This window comes from Callithrix jacchus, chromosome 3 (genome assembly GCF_049354715.1).
Source record: "Callithrix jacchus isolate 240 chromosome 3, calJac240_pri, whole genome shotgun sequence".
Taxonomy (NCBI): Eukaryota; Metazoa; Chordata; class Mammalia; order Primates; family Cebidae; genus Callithrix; species Callithrix jacchus.
Window position 1 is genome coordinate 56525536 of NC_133504.1, and position 19082 is coordinate 56544617.

The 19082-nt window shown below is 32.8% G+C and overlaps 1 protein-coding gene across 8 annotated transcripts in view; it reads left to right on the forward strand.

The window, feature by feature from the left end:
* The window catches only part of CLGN (calmegin), a 54289-nt gene that overhangs the window by 19544 nt on the left and 15663 nt on the right, over positions 1 to 19082 (forward strand). For 7 of the 8 annotated variants that reach the window (XM_008992678.5, XM_078366484.1, XM_008992679.5 and 4 more), the window contains 6 exons: positions 706 to 779; positions 1451 to 1509; positions 5217 to 5358; positions 8603 to 8684; positions 10062 to 10254; positions 13208 to 13397. In XM_008992678.5, coding sequence (XP_008990926.1) covers positions 706 to 779; positions 1451 to 1509; positions 5217 to 5358; positions 8603 to 8684; positions 10062 to 10254; positions 13208 to 13397 — 740 coding nt within the window. Of the gene's footprint in view, positions 1 to 28; positions 178 to 705; positions 780 to 1450; positions 1510 to 5216; positions 5359 to 8602; positions 8685 to 10061; positions 10255 to 13207; positions 13398 to 19082 lie in introns of those variants that run through there. The other variant, XM_054252906.2, reaches the window with a different exon arrangement.

Here is a 19082-nt window from a genome sequence, read left to right on the forward strand (position 1 = left end):
TATTTTGTCTCTCACAGTTTCATCATATATAAAATGGGTACCAATGGTACTTCCCCCATAGAAATATTGTGAGAATTAAAGGAGCCACCATATCACCAGCAATACCACTGCCACCATCATCATTATTGCCATCCTAACAGCTAACACTTCAAAGGCACTTGAAACAAGGCTTTGTTGGTAATTGCTTTGCAATGCTATCTCCATAGATTCTTTTCATTCTCTGGGCTCCTAATCTTGGAAAATTATATTATCATCTTTTAGAGTACCTAATAGTAAAATTTAAGAATTAATTTTAAAAGCCTATATTCTTACTAAGCTCTTCATCTTATATGCTTTTCATTATGCTATTTCCTTTGCTCCCAAAGCTTTTTATCCATAAATATTGTCATTTGTCAGAGTCTTTCAAGACCACGTACATGTGTCATAAGACCTTCTCCAATCACTTCCTCCCATTCCTTTAGTGTTAGGGGAGGTCAGTTCATCCACTGTTTGCACGTATAGTATTTTTGTCATCATGGCATTTCTTATATTTTCTTATACCTTATCATTACTAGGACACAGAGTTTTGTTTCCTATTTGAGTTTGTAATCTCATATCTGTATTACCTGTGTGCACATTGCATACTACATTCTTCACTAGGAAGATTATTTAATTTAAATATTTGTGAAAATGAATAACTTTGGATTTGTAAAATTTCTTTTCTAGATAAAATATAAGACACCTCAACCTATAGGAGAAGTATATTTTGCCGAAACTTTTGATAGTGGAAGGTTGGCTGGGTGAGTATTCATTCAAGAGAATGATTTTTTTGATTTGTTAGCTTTTTTGAAGTTATTAGGTTTTGGCCTTTGAAAATTACCTCTACTACAGATCTATATAAATTTTAAAATACTTTAATTGACATTGTAAATCAGTACTTAGTATATTTTTGTTATCAATAGAATATTTAATTTGAATAGTTATTTATTCAAAGAAAATATACAATTAATTCTGAATATAAAGATGAAATTTATGACATTTCTTCATTCTCTAGGACAGATATTAACTCTCTACGTTCAGATGACAAATAGGAATTACTGTTCTCTAAATAATGGAAAAAACAATAAAAGTTAATATTAAAATGATTATTATATGTCAGATATCCTAAAAAAGTAGATAATTACGATATTTAATGCCCATTTTACAGGTGAAGAAACTGAAGCTTCCAGTGCCTTACCTGTGATTATACAGCTAGTAAATTATAGATTCCAAATTCAGTTTAACTCTAGCCCTTTAGAATTAAAGGCTAAAGGATGTGTAGGCATCTTTATTTAGCCTCTAAGTATGAATTTATTGTTGAATGAAAGTGTCTGTATTGAGAGATCTTTTCCTGTGCTTCTGTATGCATTATAACTATAAATTGCTGATTTTATTGTTAGTGACATATATATATGTCCAACTTTATTTTCAGGTGGGTCTTATCAAAAGCAAAGAAAGATGACATGGATGAGGAGATTTCAATATACGATGGTAAAATATTTATTTAAGTATTAGTTGTAACCAGTATGGCCTGGAGTTCACTAACCTTTGAGACTATACTTCTGTTAAATTGTGTTGGCTCAAGTTCCCCATCCGGCTTCACAATAAAATGTTCAGTCTTTTATCTTGTCCCTCTTCAATATTCCTGAAAAACCCTTCACTATTTCTGAAAATTCCACTCTTAAGCCAGTTAATCTAGTTTTCTAACTGAACAGTTGAATTTTCACTCTAATGCTGTTAGTCTTTTTCATTTCCTGAAGCAGTATTTCCTAGGCTACTGCTATCTCTATGGTTTCATCTCAAGCGTAGACACACCTAGATCAAATCATAATTTATGTTAAGATTCTCCTGGCAAGTACAAAACAGAGGATAACTAATGAGAGCTACAAGATATGTGGCGACTTCTGCAACTCACATCTCCAGCCTATATCAGTATCTGACAGGATTCTCTTCAGCCTTAGCTCTAGAAAGAAATGTCATATAGGCAAGGGTCGTGTTGTCTTCCCTAACAGCCATACCCTAAAGTGTGACCAAATACTTTCTTCTTTGTGGTCTAAACACCAGCCTCCTTGATTGTTATATGCTGAAGCAAGATCAGCATCTTCTCACGGTGACTGATAGTGGTAATTTCTTCTTTCTCAGAGGACCTCATACTCACAAGCATGTGACCTTGCACTGAGACCCGGATAGGCAGTTACATCACAACAGCAAAATAGATAGAATGTTGGATGTCAGCTGTTTGCTTCCTTTTCATAGTTTCTGTTTTGGGGTAAGATAAAGATCATGCCTGTATGTCTTCCTTTGCATAGCATTCGCCATCCCAGCAAATGCCCTGTGCATACACACACACACACGCACACACTGCTGGTGCAATGTAATTTAATACAGCCTCTATGGAAAAAAGTATGGAGATTTATTTAAAAACTGAAAGTAGATCTACTATTTAATCCAGCAATCCCACTACTGCTTTTTCTGTGCATATGGTGGTGTCCTTTTTGGAGTAGATACGTTTATATATATATATATGTTCCCTTTTATGTTCTCTTAAATGTTCTCTTTTCACCACATTCATGTCATTTGCCTACTTTTTGATGGGATTATTTTTTTTTCCTTGCTGATCTGTTTGAGTCCCTTGATTCTGGATACTAGTCCTTTGTCAGATGCATAGTTTGTGAATATTTTCTCCCATTCTGTGAGTTTTCTGTTTACTCTGCTGATTATTTCTTTTGCTGTGCAGACGCTTTTTAGTTTAATTATGTCCCATTTATTTATTTTTGTTGTTGTTGCATTTGCTTTTGGGATCTTGGTCATGAATTCTTTGCCTAAGCCTAGAAGAGTTTTCCAGGAAAAAAAAAATTGTATGATTTCAGATCTTAGGTTTAAGTCTTTAATCCATCTTGAGTTGATTTTTGCATATGGTGACAGGTAAAGATTCAGTTTCATTCTTTTGCATGTGGCTTGCCAGTTTTCTCAGTACCATTTATTAAATAGGATTTCTTTCCCTAATTTGTGTTTTTTTCATACTTGGTTGAATATCAGTTAGTTGTAAGTATTTTGCTTTATTTCTGGTTCTCTATTCTGATCCATTGGTCCGTGTGCCTACTTGAGATCAGTACCATACTGTCTTGGTGACTATGGCCTTGTATAATTTAAAGGTAATGTGATGCCTTCAGATTTATTCTTTTTCCTTAGGATTACTTTGGCTATTGAGGCTCTTTTTTGGTTCCATATTAATTTTTGGATTTCTTTTCTAATTCTGTGAAAAATGTTGGTATTTTGACAGGAATCGCATTGAATCTGTAGACGGCTTTGGGCAGTATGATCATTTTCATGATATTGATTCTTCCAATCCATGAGCATGGGATGTGTTTCCATTTCTTTGTGTCATCTATGATTTTTTTCAGCAGTGTTTTGTAGTTCTCCTTGTATAGATTTTTTACCTCCATTAAGAATATTCCTAGGTATTTTTTTACAGCTATTATAAAAGGCATTGGGTTTTTTATTTGATTTTCAGTTTGGTTATTGTTGCTGTATAGCAGTGTTACTGATTTGTGTACATTGATTTTTTAACCTGAGACCTGTATTGAATTCATTTATCAAGTCTAGTCATCTTTTGGATGAGTCTTTAGGGTTTTCTAGGTATATGATCATATCATTAGCAAACAGTGATCGTTTGACTTCCTAATTTCCAATTTATATGTCCTTGATTTCTTTCTCTTGCCAGATTGCTCTGGCTAGACCTTTCCAGATAAAGTTGTTCTTTTTAAAATAAGACCTTTATAGGGGGCAAGGGGCAAACTACAAGTTAGTGATAATACAATTCATCATCAATGTGAGAGAAAGAAAACCCTACCTTAATCTTTTTCCAAAAAAAGTATGCTATGACCAAATTAGGGGGAGAAAGAAAAGAAAGTTGGAAACTTAATAAAAACCCACACATTTTTTAAAATCTAAAAAGGTATACACAATTATAAACCAAAAATTACCCCTCTTTGATTTACAAGACTGTGTCTGATTCTTGCATTATTTTTCTTAGAACGAAAACAAAATGATATAAGAACATTTGTGATTCCAAAATGCTCATTAATGAATATTTTGAGTTGACACACGACTGAAAAGTAGCCAGTTTTTACTTAATTGAATTTTCTTGGAATAGGCAATAACTATAATTTTCAAAACAGAAGATTTTACACAAGTTAATGTAAGTTGATTTTCTATTCTAAAACCAGTAAAGGAGTAAAACCTAACACATAACTTTTGGGCTACAAGTAGCTTTGCATTGTATGTAGTACATAATCTAATTTCCAGAATGTCCTAATTTTAACATGGAAAATTGTAACCCAGAGAAGCCCTAACTCAGTTTTGCTTTGTAATAGCTTAGCACTTATGCAGTGCTTTGCTGCCTCTTGGCGGAAAGTTCTGAGAGCTGATTAGTGTAACTTGAGAAGGGTCTGTGTGAATTAAGCATGTAGTTTTCAATATGAACTTTAAATCTTTACAATAAGTGCTGCAAGTAAGATAAATAGACTGCTCATTTTGTGTTAAGGATGCTGTTTGTGTCACATGCTGTTTTATGTCATTTTAAAAATATATTGACAGACCCTATTGAAACAAACCACATTTTATAATTTCATTGATTTAAAAGTCATTCATAGAAAACCCAAATTTATTAAGCTTTAAGAGTGACTTAACCCTTTGGGAGGCCAAGGTGGGCAGATCACCTTGGAGTTCAAGACCAGCCTGACCGATATGGAGAAACCCTGTCTCTACTAAAACTAAATAATTAGCCAGGCATGGTGGCACATGCCTGTAATCCCAGCTACTGGGGAGGCTGATGCAGGAGAATCACTGGAACCCGGAGGCGGAGGTTGTGGTGAGTCCAGATCGCACCATGCAGCCTAGGCAACAAGAGTGAAACTCCATCTCAAAAAAAAAAAAAAAAAAAAAGAGTGACTTAATTAGACACTATAGTGTTTGCTATTAATTTTCACAATTTTAGTTAAGAAAATAAAATCATTTTTTCAGAGAAAGAAAAATGAGCAGGCATACATGTATAGTTGCACATATTTCTTGATTTAAAATCGTTATTTTTCCCAAATCAGCCTTCCTGGAAAAAATTATTGCTCACAACTGCTGATAAATAATTCTTAGGTCAATGTTTTCTGTTTCAGTTTAATTTACTTTGCTTTATTTTTTAGGAAGATGGGAAATAGAAGAGTTGAAAGAAAACCAGATACCTGGTGACAGAGGACTGGTATTAAAATCTAGAGCAAAGCATCATGCAATATCTGCTGTATTAGCAAAACCCTTCATTTTTGCTGATAAGCCCTTGATAGTTCAGTAAGTGTTGCTGTTTTTGAATAGTTTCTCTGAATTTTGTGTTAGCTTCAGCTTCTGACTATAGCTTGTATTTTGAAAATGCATGTAAAAATCTAGATCTTCCTTTTTTGTTTCACTTAGTTAAATACACAAATGTGCAAATACACACAAACATACCTGTGCTTTCAATTAAAAGCAGGTAAATGATAAAATTATAAAGATCAACCACTCTTATGACCTAGTACTAATATTTATATTTGTTTATTTCAAGGAGTTGTATGTGGGCTATTAAGCAATGTATTTATTTTGGTCTGAGTGCTTGCATTGACTAAACGAGGAAGAGATAGTTTGGATCCCTTCAAAAAATTTTAAAAATAAAATTATGCGATATATGCTGTAATAAAAATAATTCTGCTGCCATAAACTATATAATGCATTGTAAAAATCAACATTTGTTTTACTCTTAAAATTACTTGTTATCAAAATATTAAACAATATATTCAGAGTAGAATCATAAATACTGCTATTAAACCAGTGATAACTTTCAAAGGCAGAAATTTATCTTAAAAATAAATGTTTATGACTACCAGTGTCTTTCAAGCATGAACCCGTTTGATAGGTCACAGTCTCATAGATAATCCTTTCCTTCAACCTCTACACTTCTCTATGCCTGGCATGGTGCCTCACGGGTATAATCCAGCACTTTAGGAGGCCAAGGTGGACAGATAGCTTGAGCCCAGGAATTCAAGACCAATCCGGGCAACATGGCAAAGCCCTGACTCTACAAAAAGTTTTTAAAAATTAGCCAGGCATGGTGGTGCCCGCCTGTAGTCCCAGCTACTCTGGAGGCTGAGGTGGGAGGATGACCCAAGCTCAGGAAGTCAAAGCTGCAGTGAACCGAGATCACACCACTGCACTCCAGCCTGGGTAACAGAATGAGATCCTGCCTCAGGAAAAAAAAAAAAAAAAAAAAGAAGGAAAGAAAGAAGGAAAAAGAACAAGAAAGAAAAGAAAAGGAGGATCAAGATTGAATAGCAGTCTTTCATATGATTAAAAATAATTCAAAGGAGAGTGAATGCTTGTCTCCTCTTAATATTGATAAAATGAAATGGGGTAAATAAAATGAAGAGATTTATATTAAATGCTGATTTATGACATAATTTTACTCTAAAGCTGCTTTTCCCAAATTGTATATATGTTAACATACATGAATATAATTGAAGGTGAAGAATATCCTAACTTAAAAAATAGGAAGTATGTTAGCCCATTAATGACTAAGCAGTTCTACATATAAAAACCTGTTTTCAGCATTACTGCTGTGTTTCCCAAACATGTTTGATCGTAAGTTTATTTTCCCACCTAACAATAACTACTGTTTAGTGGAACAATTTGAGAAATGACACTCTAAAGAAATTAAGGTTGACACATATTCTGCATATGTCCTTGGTTTTCCTATGGCTGGAAGCTTAGCAGCAGTCAAGCTGTATGATAAACACTTTGCTAATCCATTGTGAATCATTTATACTAGGTAAAAGTTAATGATCTGAAAACTCATTTTTCAGTTTGCAATATGAGAAATAGACAAAGTGATTGAATCTACACATAATGGAACAACAAAACCATCTTCACATTTATGGAACCAGTGTACAAAATTGTTTTTTCTAGTTCTTACCATTTTACAGAATGCTTTGTCCTCAGATAACCTATTATAAAGCAATACCTTTTTAATTTTTTTTAAAATGGTGACTTTTAAGTCACATCATGCATCATGTCTTATAGTCTTCAAAGACATAACAAATTAATTTCTTAAAATAAAGACTTTGAGGAAAACAAGCTGTTCCTTATTTAAAAATTGAAAAAGAACAAAAGAATACCTTCCTTCTGATTATCACAGAAGCATTTTGAGCATGTATTTGCCCCTCATTGGGCATGATATCCTTTAATCATCATAACAGTCCTTTGAGGTGTAACTGTGGGCCATGTCTCCATATTATAGATGAGCAAATAGAGACTTAAAGCTTAAATGAGTTGCTCTTACCCAAGGAGTCACTAGAGTAAGTGGCAGAATCAGAATAACTCTCAAGTCTTTTTGACTTTAAAGTATGTGCTTGTATCCACTGTTGTTGATAGCTTAAGAAATAAAGCATGGTAGAAAGCATAGGAGAAAATCACCCCTTGCAAATCAGAGATACTTAAAATTTTGTTTCCTCTGTTTTTTTAATACAAAATATGTACATCAATTGAGTTCAAACTGTTAAAATTTTGTATGCTAGCCTACAAATTATGATTTATATCAGATAAATTATGTTTTACCTTCTTGTCACTAAATTTTTTCAGAAAAATTTAAAACTATAGTCCCTTATTAAAATGATCATTATTTCTGGTTGTTTCTCTAGTTTTTATGTCTTTTTGTTTTAATTCATTTAATGAAATCATAACCTTTTTTTTTTTACTGTTTCCACTTAGCCATTTTCTCATTGACTTTTGTCACATATAATTCATCAATTTAACAACAAAAAAATCTCTCCTAAATTCTATTTAGTAAGTCTATGCTTCATTGCTATAAAAAGACTATTTACTTTTAAAAACTACCAATAAATAAAAAAACGTAGCTGAGAATTACATTGTGCTGTAAATTCATGAGAAGACTCTCATGTTAGTTCACTCTTTTAGCTGTTATACTAAACAGCAAAAATTTCCCATATCTCCTGGCTGTTTAGGTCTGAAAAAAAATCCAGCTTATTGATTGAGATTATGAATCTCTGGTGGAGCTAGTTAATTAAATATACAACTTATTTAACATGGTTAAGGTGTAGTGACCTCTAGGTATCTAAGATCATTAGCAATTTCTTAGACATCTTGCTTTAGCTGTGGTTCTTAGGGCTTTTGGTTTTTTTTAGTTTATAAAGTATATGTATAGTGCCTACCTTATCAGAATTTGAAGTTTCCTGTTACAGTTTTAATCACAGTATCTTATTCTTAATCTCAATTTTGATGGGAAAAAAATATTTAAACAAATTGATTGGTTTGTCTGCAGTTGATTATAATCACTCTATTTTTAATATTTTAATGATGTGTTTTGTATTACAGTAGTAGAAAAGCATTTCTGCTTATTTCCTATAGGTCATAGATATGCTTTATATGAGCTTTCTGATAATGTCAAAAAAAATTATACTTACATGAATCGAGAATAATACATTAGATTTTAAAGGGCAATTTATAATTTTTATTTATCAGTAGTACGGTTCTTTTTCCCTTTATTCAGATATGAAGTAAATTTTCAAGATGGTATTGATTGTGGAGGTGCATACATTAAACTCCTAGCAGACACTGATGATTTGATTCTGGTATGATACTTTAATATTTCTGAAAACCTTATTAGAGTTAATAAGTATTTTTAAGGAACAATTGATAAAACTGAAAATTTCATCTTCAACTGAAATTGAAAAGAACTGTAGATACTTTTTTTCAACATGAATTTATATAACTACAATTTGCCTTCAAGTTTTATATAAAGCTGTGTTACTTGAAGGCGCCAATTTTATAATGTTTAACAACATGAAAAAGTTTACCATGTGTGTAAGACAAAAACTACATAGTACTTATAAATTCTCTTGAAATATAGTTTAGAGTTATTTTCTTTACAGAATAAGACTTGGGTTTGTTTAGAGAAGTATGATAACAAAGTGAAGCAGTGAAACAAAATGGCCTAAGAACCAAATTAAAAGGAGTTGGCAGCCCACAGAAAGTAACTAATTTAAAAAACTTTCCGTGATGAAGCAGCTTTATACTTCTAAGAGGTTGTATTAGGACTATTGGAAGGTTGGGTATCTTGCTTATAGCCTTCTCAAGAGGCTGTTTCAGACTTTCTACATATAACAGAAATAAGATAAATGAGACATCAGGGGGCTATTTTCAGAACACATGGCTGTATATAAGCTATGAAATGTGGATAAAAGGCTTTTTCATCTTGTTTTAGATGTAAGGTGATGAACACTTGAAGGTAGGATGACAAAAAAATCTAATGCCAAGTATTTCTGTAAGCACTTTATCTGATTAATTCACTTAATCCTCAGAGAACTCTTATGAGGTAGGTACTATTATCATCTCCATACTTCAGAAGTGATAAAATGGAGGTGCAGAGAGGTTTAAAAATTGACTCAGCATGGCATAGAGCTAGTTTAAGTGGCAGTGGTAGGATGTGAACCCTAGTATCTGACTCCATACCCCATGCTGTTAACTACTATGCCATGCCAAATAAAGAGAAATGCATGTCTCCATGTCTGTTTTTATGTCTGAATGAATCTCTCTTCATTTTGTGCTCAGAGGGTCATTTTCTGGTATCTTCCTAAATAATAGTAATGGATAATAATTTTAGTCTTAAGGCCATAAATATGATTTCCTCTAATGCCTAATTCTCTCAGTAAAATATTAGTAATACAAATTTACATAGATAATTAAAGCATATTATGATGTTGCTGGAGTATTTTCAGCTTCTGTCCTACATCTTCAGGAAGGAGGTAGTGTGTACTTAAACAAATCTATATTGAAGTAAAATTTGTCATTTTCCCATGTCCTTTGTTGTCACTTGTATTAAATAGCTGGCTCTTTGGTGAATTATCATTTACTATATTTTTGTAAACTCTACCCATTGGATAGAATATAGAAATTCATTAAATACTCTGTGATTCTGGACTAATGTCAATACTCATCTCTCTTTGAAGGAAAACTTTTATGATAAAACATCCTATACCATTATGTTTGGACCAGACAAATGTGGAGAAGATTATAAACTTCATTTTATCTTCAGACATAAACATCCCAAAACTGGCATTTTTGAAGAGAAACATGCCAAACCTCCAGATGTAGACCTTAAAACATTCTTTACAGACAGGAAGACTCATCTTTATACCCTTGGTATATCCTTTTAATTCATTCATGTATTCAAAAATATTTGCTCACTATTGGTATATTCATGGCAAGTGCTTTAGGAGAAAACAAACATGTACCCCATCCTGAAGGAGTTTATCTTTTGGGGAAAATAGGACATACATAATGACACCACAGGTAAAAGATAAAAGTTCCAGATGAAAAAGAGATGAGACATAGCCAAGAGTTCACAAGCAATATTACTTCCAGCTTGGAGACTTGGAACCAAGCTAGGAAATACTATCTTTGAACTCATCTTGAAGTAAGATAGAATGTGGAAAACAGTAGGGTAAAGGACATTTTAGACGTTGTGACAGTGGTGCTGTCAGAACAGAAAACTAGAAAATAAAAAGGAAGAAGCCCTTAATGCCAGGCTACAAAGTTTAGACTTTATTCTGTAGGCAGTTGTGATTATTGTTGCATCCTACGTCATGTTGGTTGTGCCATGTACTTCAAAAGGAAAAGCACTGAGCAGCCATATATTAATATACTTAATTAAATAGAAATTCACATAAGGTTTGAGGGTGAGGGACATTATAAGGAATTGTTTCTCCCGTTCTCAAGTATAATGGTTATAGAGCTCTGGTCAGCTCATGATCAAAATCAGAGCATATTAGAACCTAATAGGACATTTTGAAATGGCTCTATTGGCTTCTTTTCTCAAATCTCAACTCCACCCAAGATTAAAGTATTTCGATCTTTTCCCCCAAAGGCAGCTGCCATTGTAGAAACATTCATTTTGTCTGCTAGGGCAATGCCCATTTTATCTTAATATCAGATTTGCTATAATAAACATCTTCATGAAATAATTGAAAAACAAAACTAGGCATTTTGGGGAACACCAAGTAAACTGTAGAAATAATGAGAGAATATAACTAGAACATTTGACCTTGTACAAACCTGGTCAAAAGTGATTTGGTAATACATGTCAAAGGCCATAGAGGTTTATATCCTTTGAAACCACAATTCCACTTTCAGATACTTATTCAAGGGAAATAATCCAGAAGAAAGAAAATTACTTATGTATGAAGATATACTGAAAATTAGAAGCAACCTAAATGTTACAATTAGGGGAGTTTTCTGCACCATACAAAGATGATAACAATGAAAATATTTAGCAAAAGGGGGAAATGTATATAATATTAAAATGGGGAGAGCAAGATTCAAATTGTAGGCACATCATAATGGCCCCGCAAGCAAAGAGGGAAGGACTAGGGGAAAATGACTAATTTTCATTCATCACTTGTCATGTACCATGTTGTATGCCAGGCACTTTGGAACCATCATGTGAGATAAGCAGCAGTCTCTCTATTTTGCCTTAGCTTAGTTAAATAACTTGCCCCAGGAAACAAGAGTAACTGAAAGGCTAGAATTGAAAATCAAGTCTGACTCTTAAACACTTATTTTTCTTACTGCTATACTTGTGCTAGGATTATTAAATGACTTCTTTTGAAAAATCTTAATACTATTATATTTTTATGACACTATTCTGTAGTTGTTTTAAGAACCTTAAGGGTACCTTTATAGGCTTTATATGATCCAGTGCCTTTTGTGATCAATTAAGATATGTAATACAGTTTTTTAAATGAAAATTTTTGTGGGGGAGCAAAGATTTTGAACAGTCTTTTCACATATGCCTGTTTGTCATATGGATTCTTGGTTTTGACTGAAGTTTTTAAGAATCAATTTCAGTTGCAAATTTATTCAGAGAGCTTTTTTTAAAAAAGATTTTTCTCTCTTTTGAATTAGGAAGAATCTAGTTGTTTTTTGCAGTTAAGATCTTACTCTTAGCTCTTCTTCAATCTTGATTTTTTCATTCATTTTAGTAATGTAATTTTATAATCTCAGCTTTAATGCAAGAGGAAATTGTGGAGAAAAGAGAAGAGAAAAACTATTAGTGTGGCTTTGTATTATTTGAGTTTGTACATAAATTGAATTCTTTGGTTTTGATATGAATAATTTGGCATTGTGATTGAAGCCTCTGGAGATTTTTATTACTTCAGAGCTATTTCTTCATAAAATGGTGGCCCACTTCACTAAAGTCAGGATGATCCTTCTATTTGTTGATAGCTCCTAACTCCTTTCACTTACTGAAAGCAAGTGTTAGACAGCTATTTACATCTGTCATTCTTTCCAAAGATCTAAGTTTTATCCACTGATCCCCATATTTCCAAAATGAGGACAGAGATCTTTTATTTTCTTACTACAAAGGACAAGGGAGTCCTTTATGTCATTTTTGGCATGGGACTTTTAGAGGGCTAGAATTGACCTTGAAACAAACATGCAGGTAAATATAAACTTGAATATCTTAAATTACCCTTAAGATATTTTACACTATAGTATGTAAGTCATTGAGTTTGAATGCCAGTGAACCTTATCTTTAAAGAGTTCTGTGAAATGGAAGTAACATATCAATGTTAACTTCCTGATTTCGGTGCCTGTATTGGGGTTATATAAGAGAATATCCTTGTTTGTAAGAAATGGGCATTAAAATATTCAGGGGTGTTGTGTATGAAGTCAGTAACTTCCTCTCAAATGGTTCAAGAAAAATATTTAAGTTTTTTGTGTTATACTTGTAACACTTGAAGATTGTATCAAAAAAATTTTAGTACTGAAAAAGATTAGGTTGTATTCTATAACTATAAAAGAGTAACACTGACTGGTTATGAGTCCCAAAACAGAGCTATTTGGTATTATTTTTTATTTGAGAAGTAATGGAGCATTTCACTATAAAAAAATGCAGTGTAAAACAAAATTTTATCTTTAGGAAATATATTTGGTGATTTTGGAATATTTTGATTTAATACATTGATTATTCCTCTATTTCTGGTTGGGAATAGAAGCTTTACCCATGAATTTAAGGATACTTGCATTATTTAAAAGATTATTTTTTAAATGTCTGTCAAAACGATAACTATAATATATTTAAATTGGTCCTTAGTGATGAATCCAGATGACACATTTGAGGTGTTAGTTGATCAAACAGTTGTAAACAAAGGAAGCCTCTTAGAGGATGTGGTTCCTCCTATTAATCCTCCCAAAGAAATTGAAGATCCCAGTGATGAAAAACCTGAGGAATGGGATGAAAGAGCAAAAATTCCTGATCCTTCTGCTGTCAAACCAGAAGACTGGTAAGCAAAGAATTCAGTAGCAAAATATTTGGCATAACTAGGTAATGAAAAAACATATAAGTGAAGTTTACAACCAATGAAGTTTATTCCTTTAAACATCAGAACTACTTATTTTATTTTGGGTGAAACATTTTCTAAAATAGATTTTACACTTCCCTGCCTGTTAATATTTTTTACTTCTATTGATAATGATGTTGCATTTTTAATATATGTTTATTTTTGTTTTCAATGCTGTGGAGAAAAATTTCATAATTCCAAAATACCAGTGCTTTAATATTCATTCCTAGTTTGATCTTTATTGTATGTGTGTGACTGTGGTATATAGTTGTACTCTTTTTTAGTTAATGATTACTTGGCTTTAAAATAGCCATATCCTCAACCTCTTATACAACTATATATGATTCTTTTAGACCAGTGTAAAGATTCTCTTAACCATAAATTTTTCACAAGCCAAGTATTTGTGTTGTTTCCATTCTACAGGATTATATTTCCCTTAAAAAGAAATGTATTCAGTTTCTGAGTTTCCATAGCTTGTGTTCAGAGGGTGAGAGATACCTGTCTCTCTCTCCATTTACTGAGGTATTCTTTGTTCTTCAAATATGTCTTTTAATTTCTCCATGAAGATCTTGTTAACTTTATTGCTAAGGACTTTTTCTTTTTCTGCTGATTGGGTAACTCTTAATTACAGTTTTGCTGAATAGATTATCTTTTTATATTTAGTCCAACATATTAATTATCTATTTCTTTGTAACAAATTACCCCAACACGTAGAAGCGGGGGGGAAAAAACAACAAACATTATGTCTCATGGCTTCTGAGAGTCAGAATTCTGGGGGAGACTTAGCTGAATGGTTATGGCTCAGGCCCTCTGTGAGGTTGCAGTCATATGAAGGTATACATTCATATATATGTCATATGAAGTAAGTCACATGAAGGTATACATTCATATGATACAGTATATACAGCTTTTGACATGGACTAGAGGATCCACTTCCAAACTGGCTCAAGTTGCTATTGTCATGAAGTTTCCATTCTTCCTCACTTGGACCTTTCTTTAGATCTGTTCAGGATATGGCAGATGATATCCCAAGAGTGAGCCAAGAGGAGGAGAGACAGTACAACCACAGAAATAATGGTGTTTTGTATAACCTAATCTCAGAAATACCATGCCATCACTTGAGTTGTATCATTTGTCACACAGACCAATCCTGGTACAATTGGGAGGGAGCTATACAAGGGTATGAATATGAATCAATAAATAATGATAAAAGTTCTATTCTTAGTTTACTGAGAGTTTTTTATGATTGAATGTTGTATAAGTACCTTTTGTGCATCTATTGAGATGACTTTTTGGGTTTTCTCCTTTATTTTCTTAGTATGGTGAATTATATTGGCTGATTTTCTAACGTTGGATTGACCTTACAATCCATTTGGTCATCAAATATTATGCTTTTTATATTTGCTTGATTCTAATTGTATTTTTTCCTGTCCTATTTATTGAGATGTAGTTTCCATATAGTTAAATTCATTTTAGATATACCATTCTGTGAGTTTTAATAAACATATACAATGATGAAACCATCACTACAATCATGACATAGAATATTTCCATTATCCCCAAAAGGACTTTCATGTCCTTTTGTCCTTGATTTCCCTTTTCTGCCTTTAAACCCTGATCTGATTTGTGTCCCTGTAATTTTATCTTTTCCATAATATCACATACAATGGAATGATACAGTATATATAGCTATATATAGCTTTCATAGCTGGTTTCTTTCACTTAGAATAATGCTTTTATGATTCCATTGTGTTGTTGCATGTATTAGTTGTCAGTTTTATTGTGGAATAGTATTCTTCTTCATATTTGATGTATATAAAGCAGTGACAAACATTTGTGGACAGGATTTTGTGTGGAAATAAGTTTTTTTCTTTATGGGGGTACTTAGGAGTGGGATTGCTGGATTGTACAGTAAGTGTGTATTTAAATTCATGAGAAACTGCCAAACTTTTCCAAAGAGCTGTACCATTTTGCATTCCCACCAGCATTGTGTAAGACTTCCAGTTGTTCTACATTTACAACATTTTACATTACCTGGTTTTGTTCTTGTTTTTGTTTGTTTTCCTTTGGCAATTTTTAAATGTTTGTAGTGACATTGTAGCTTTAGTTTATAGTTCCCTAATGACTAATCACAGTGAGCATCTTTTCATTCACTTACCATTCATATCATTTTATTGATGAAGCATCTTTTTGATTTGCTCACTCTAAAATTGTTTTTTATTATTGAGTTATGAAAGTTCTTTATATTATGGATATAGATTTCTTATTATCTATTGCTCTGTAACAAATTACCCCAAAACATACTGGCTTAAAACAATATTATTTCACAGTTTCTGTGAGTTGGGAATCTGAGTGCAACTTAGCTGAGTCCTCTGTCTGGCTCTGGGTCTCTCACAGGTTGCAACTGAGGTGTCAGCAGGGACTGCAGTTATTTTAAGGCTCAACTAGGGTAGACACACTTTCAGTCTCACTAGGTGTTTTTTAGCAGGATTCAATTCAGGAAACTAAATTGTGAATGGACTGTGGACCTCACAATCTTCCTGGTATTGAACAGAGTCTTCCCACATTGCAGAGTTCCTTGCAGTGTGAGCCTTTCCATAGGGTAGCTCACTACATGACAGCTCTCTTCAGCAATGAAACAAGGAAGAGGGAAAGAGAATGTAAAGAGGAGGAAAGTCACAATCTATACCAGATTAACAGTGTTCTCCAAAAAGTCATGTCTACCCAAAACCTGTGATTGTGACCTTATTTAGAAATAAGTTTTTTGCAGATGAAATCAAGTTAAGAGGAGTCACATTGGATTACAGTGGGCCCTCAATCCAATATGACTAGTGTTCTTATAAGAGGAAAATTTGAACAGAGACACACAAGGTGAAAGCCATGTGACAAAAGAGGCAGAGACTGGTGTCATGTATCCACAAGCCAGGGAATGCCAAGGATTTCCAGAAGCTAGGAAGAAGCAAGGAAGGATCCTCCCCTCGAGCCTTTGGAGAGAGCATGGTCCTGCCAACAATGTGATTTTGGACTTCAAGCCTTCACAACTACGAGATAAATGGCAGCCCAGGAAGTTAATACATGTCTTTATAACTTAGTCTTAGCAGTAGCAAATCTTTGCTCATTAATAGCAAGTTATTAGGCCCAACCCATGCTCAAGAAGAGGGAATTATGTATGGGAGTGAGTTACTAGGAGGTAGGAACCATTGCAAACCCATTTCAGATGCTGCCTGGCTCTGTCAGAGAGGAATGCAGTCCTGACCAACATTCTGATTGCAACCCATCAAAGAGGCTAATCCAGAGGACCTAAGTTATGCTCAGATTCCTGACCTTCAGAAACTAACGAAAGAGATGTAACTATTTTAAGCCCCTAAATTTTGAAGCAATTCGTTATGCAGCAATAGACAATTAATATAAGATATGTAGTATACAAATATCTTCTCCCAATCTGGAACTTGCCTTAATTTTCTTAATAGAAATTTTAAATTTTCATGAGGTACAATTTGTGAATATTCGTGTTGGATAATAATTTTGTGTTTTGCCCAAAACAGTTTTTCCTAAATGAGGGTCACAGTGATATTCCTTTCTTTCTCCTGAACAAATAATTTTCATTAAAACTCTATTCTGAGTTAGTTGTTTTATATAGTGTGAAATATAAATCAAGATACAGTAGTCCTCCCTTTTTTGTGGGGAATATGGGCCAAGACCGCCCAATGGATGCCTGAAATCAAGGATAGTGCTGAACCCAATAAATACTACTTTTTTTGTAGGCATACATACTTAAGATAAAGTTCAATTTTTTAATTAGGCACAGTAAATGCACAATAATAGATTTTAACAATAACTAAAATAAAATGGAACAATTTTAATAGTATACTGTAATAAGAATTATGGGAATATGGTCTTTCTCTCTCTCAAAATATCTTATTGTACTATACTCACCCTTCTTGTGATGACATGAGATGGTAATTCACATCACATTCACATTTAACTGAAACTGCAGAAAGCAGTTAAGGAAAGGACTACTGTACATTTTTAAAAATACAGATGTCTAATTGTTTCAGCATCTCTTATCATCTATTTAATGTCTGTAATAATCTGATGTCCTCACTTTCATTCTTAATTTGGTAATTTGTGTCTTTTTCTTGGTATGCATAGCTAGAGGTTTATCAATTTTATATAACTTTTTGAAGAATCAGCTTTTTAATTAGTTTTTCCCCTCTATTCTCTTTCTACTTCAGTATTTTCATCCTTCCTACTTTGGACTTAATTTGCTTCTTTTTTTTCTAATTTATTAGGGTAGGAAAATTTCCTTTTCTAATAGCAGTACCTGTAAATTTTCTCTAAGAATTTCTTTACATTCCACAAATATGTTATTTATAGTAGCATTCAGTTCAGACTGTTTTCTAATTTCCCTGTGATTTCTTTGATCTATGTGCTTTTTAAGTGTGTTGCTTTATTGTAAATTATTTATGAATTTTCTCAATATGATTTTTACTTTGACACCCAATTTATGATTGGGTGTCATACCCAATTTCTGTATGATTGTGATCATACAGAAAATATTATGTATGAGTTTAGACTTTTAAAAATATATATCAATTGTATCAAGTTGGTTGATAGTGTTGTTCAAGGTTTCTATTATCCTTAATGGTTTTCAGCCTGTTTGTTGAAGAGTATTGTCTGAGAGAAGAGTATTAGAGTTTTCATTTATAATGGTGGATTTTTCTTTACTTTCAGTTCTGTCATGTTTTGCTTTGCGTGTTTTGAAGATGTTAGTAGATGCATTCACAGTATTTCATGACCTCTTGTGAAACTGACCCTTTTATTATTATAAACTTTATAAGCACAGTGTTTTATAATAGTCTCTTAAAGTTTACTTGGTTTGATATTAAATCAGCACTCCTGCTTTCTTTTAAATTATGTTTACATTGAATACTATTTTCCATTGTTTACTTATAACATATACATGCCTTTATTTTTAAAGTAGATTTCTTATAGACAAACTATATTTGGGTCTTTGGAGTATTTAAACCATCTACGTTTAATGTAGTCATTGACATGGTTACATGTAAGCCTACCACCTCACTACTTGTTTTCTGTTTGTTCCATGTATTCTGTGGTACTTTATAAAAGATTTTTTTCCAACTTGTTTTTGACCAAGTTATCTTCTATTTTTTAGTATTCTATTTTCTCTTCTCTGTTGGCATATTAGCTTTTCCTCACTAGTTTATTGTTTTATTCTTGCTCCTGTTCACAATATACATCTTAAACTTATCTTAGTCCACCTCAAATAATAATACACTACTTCACATCTGATTTAACTTGATAAGAGTCTTACTTTTCCCTCTTGTATCCTTCATGCTATTTTCATACATTTAGTTACATATACTGTGAAGGCCACACAAAATTCTTATTTTACTCGGTGTCTTTTAATCATATGAGGGAAAAAGTCTTTTCATTTACCCATATATTTACCATTTCTGGTACTCTTTTTCCTTTCGTGTAGATACAAAACATGTTACCATTTTTCTTTTGCCTGAAAAACTTCCCTTAACATATCATAGTGCATATCTGCTGTCACTGAATTCTCTCAACTGTCATTTATCTGAAAATTTATTTTACTTTAGCTAT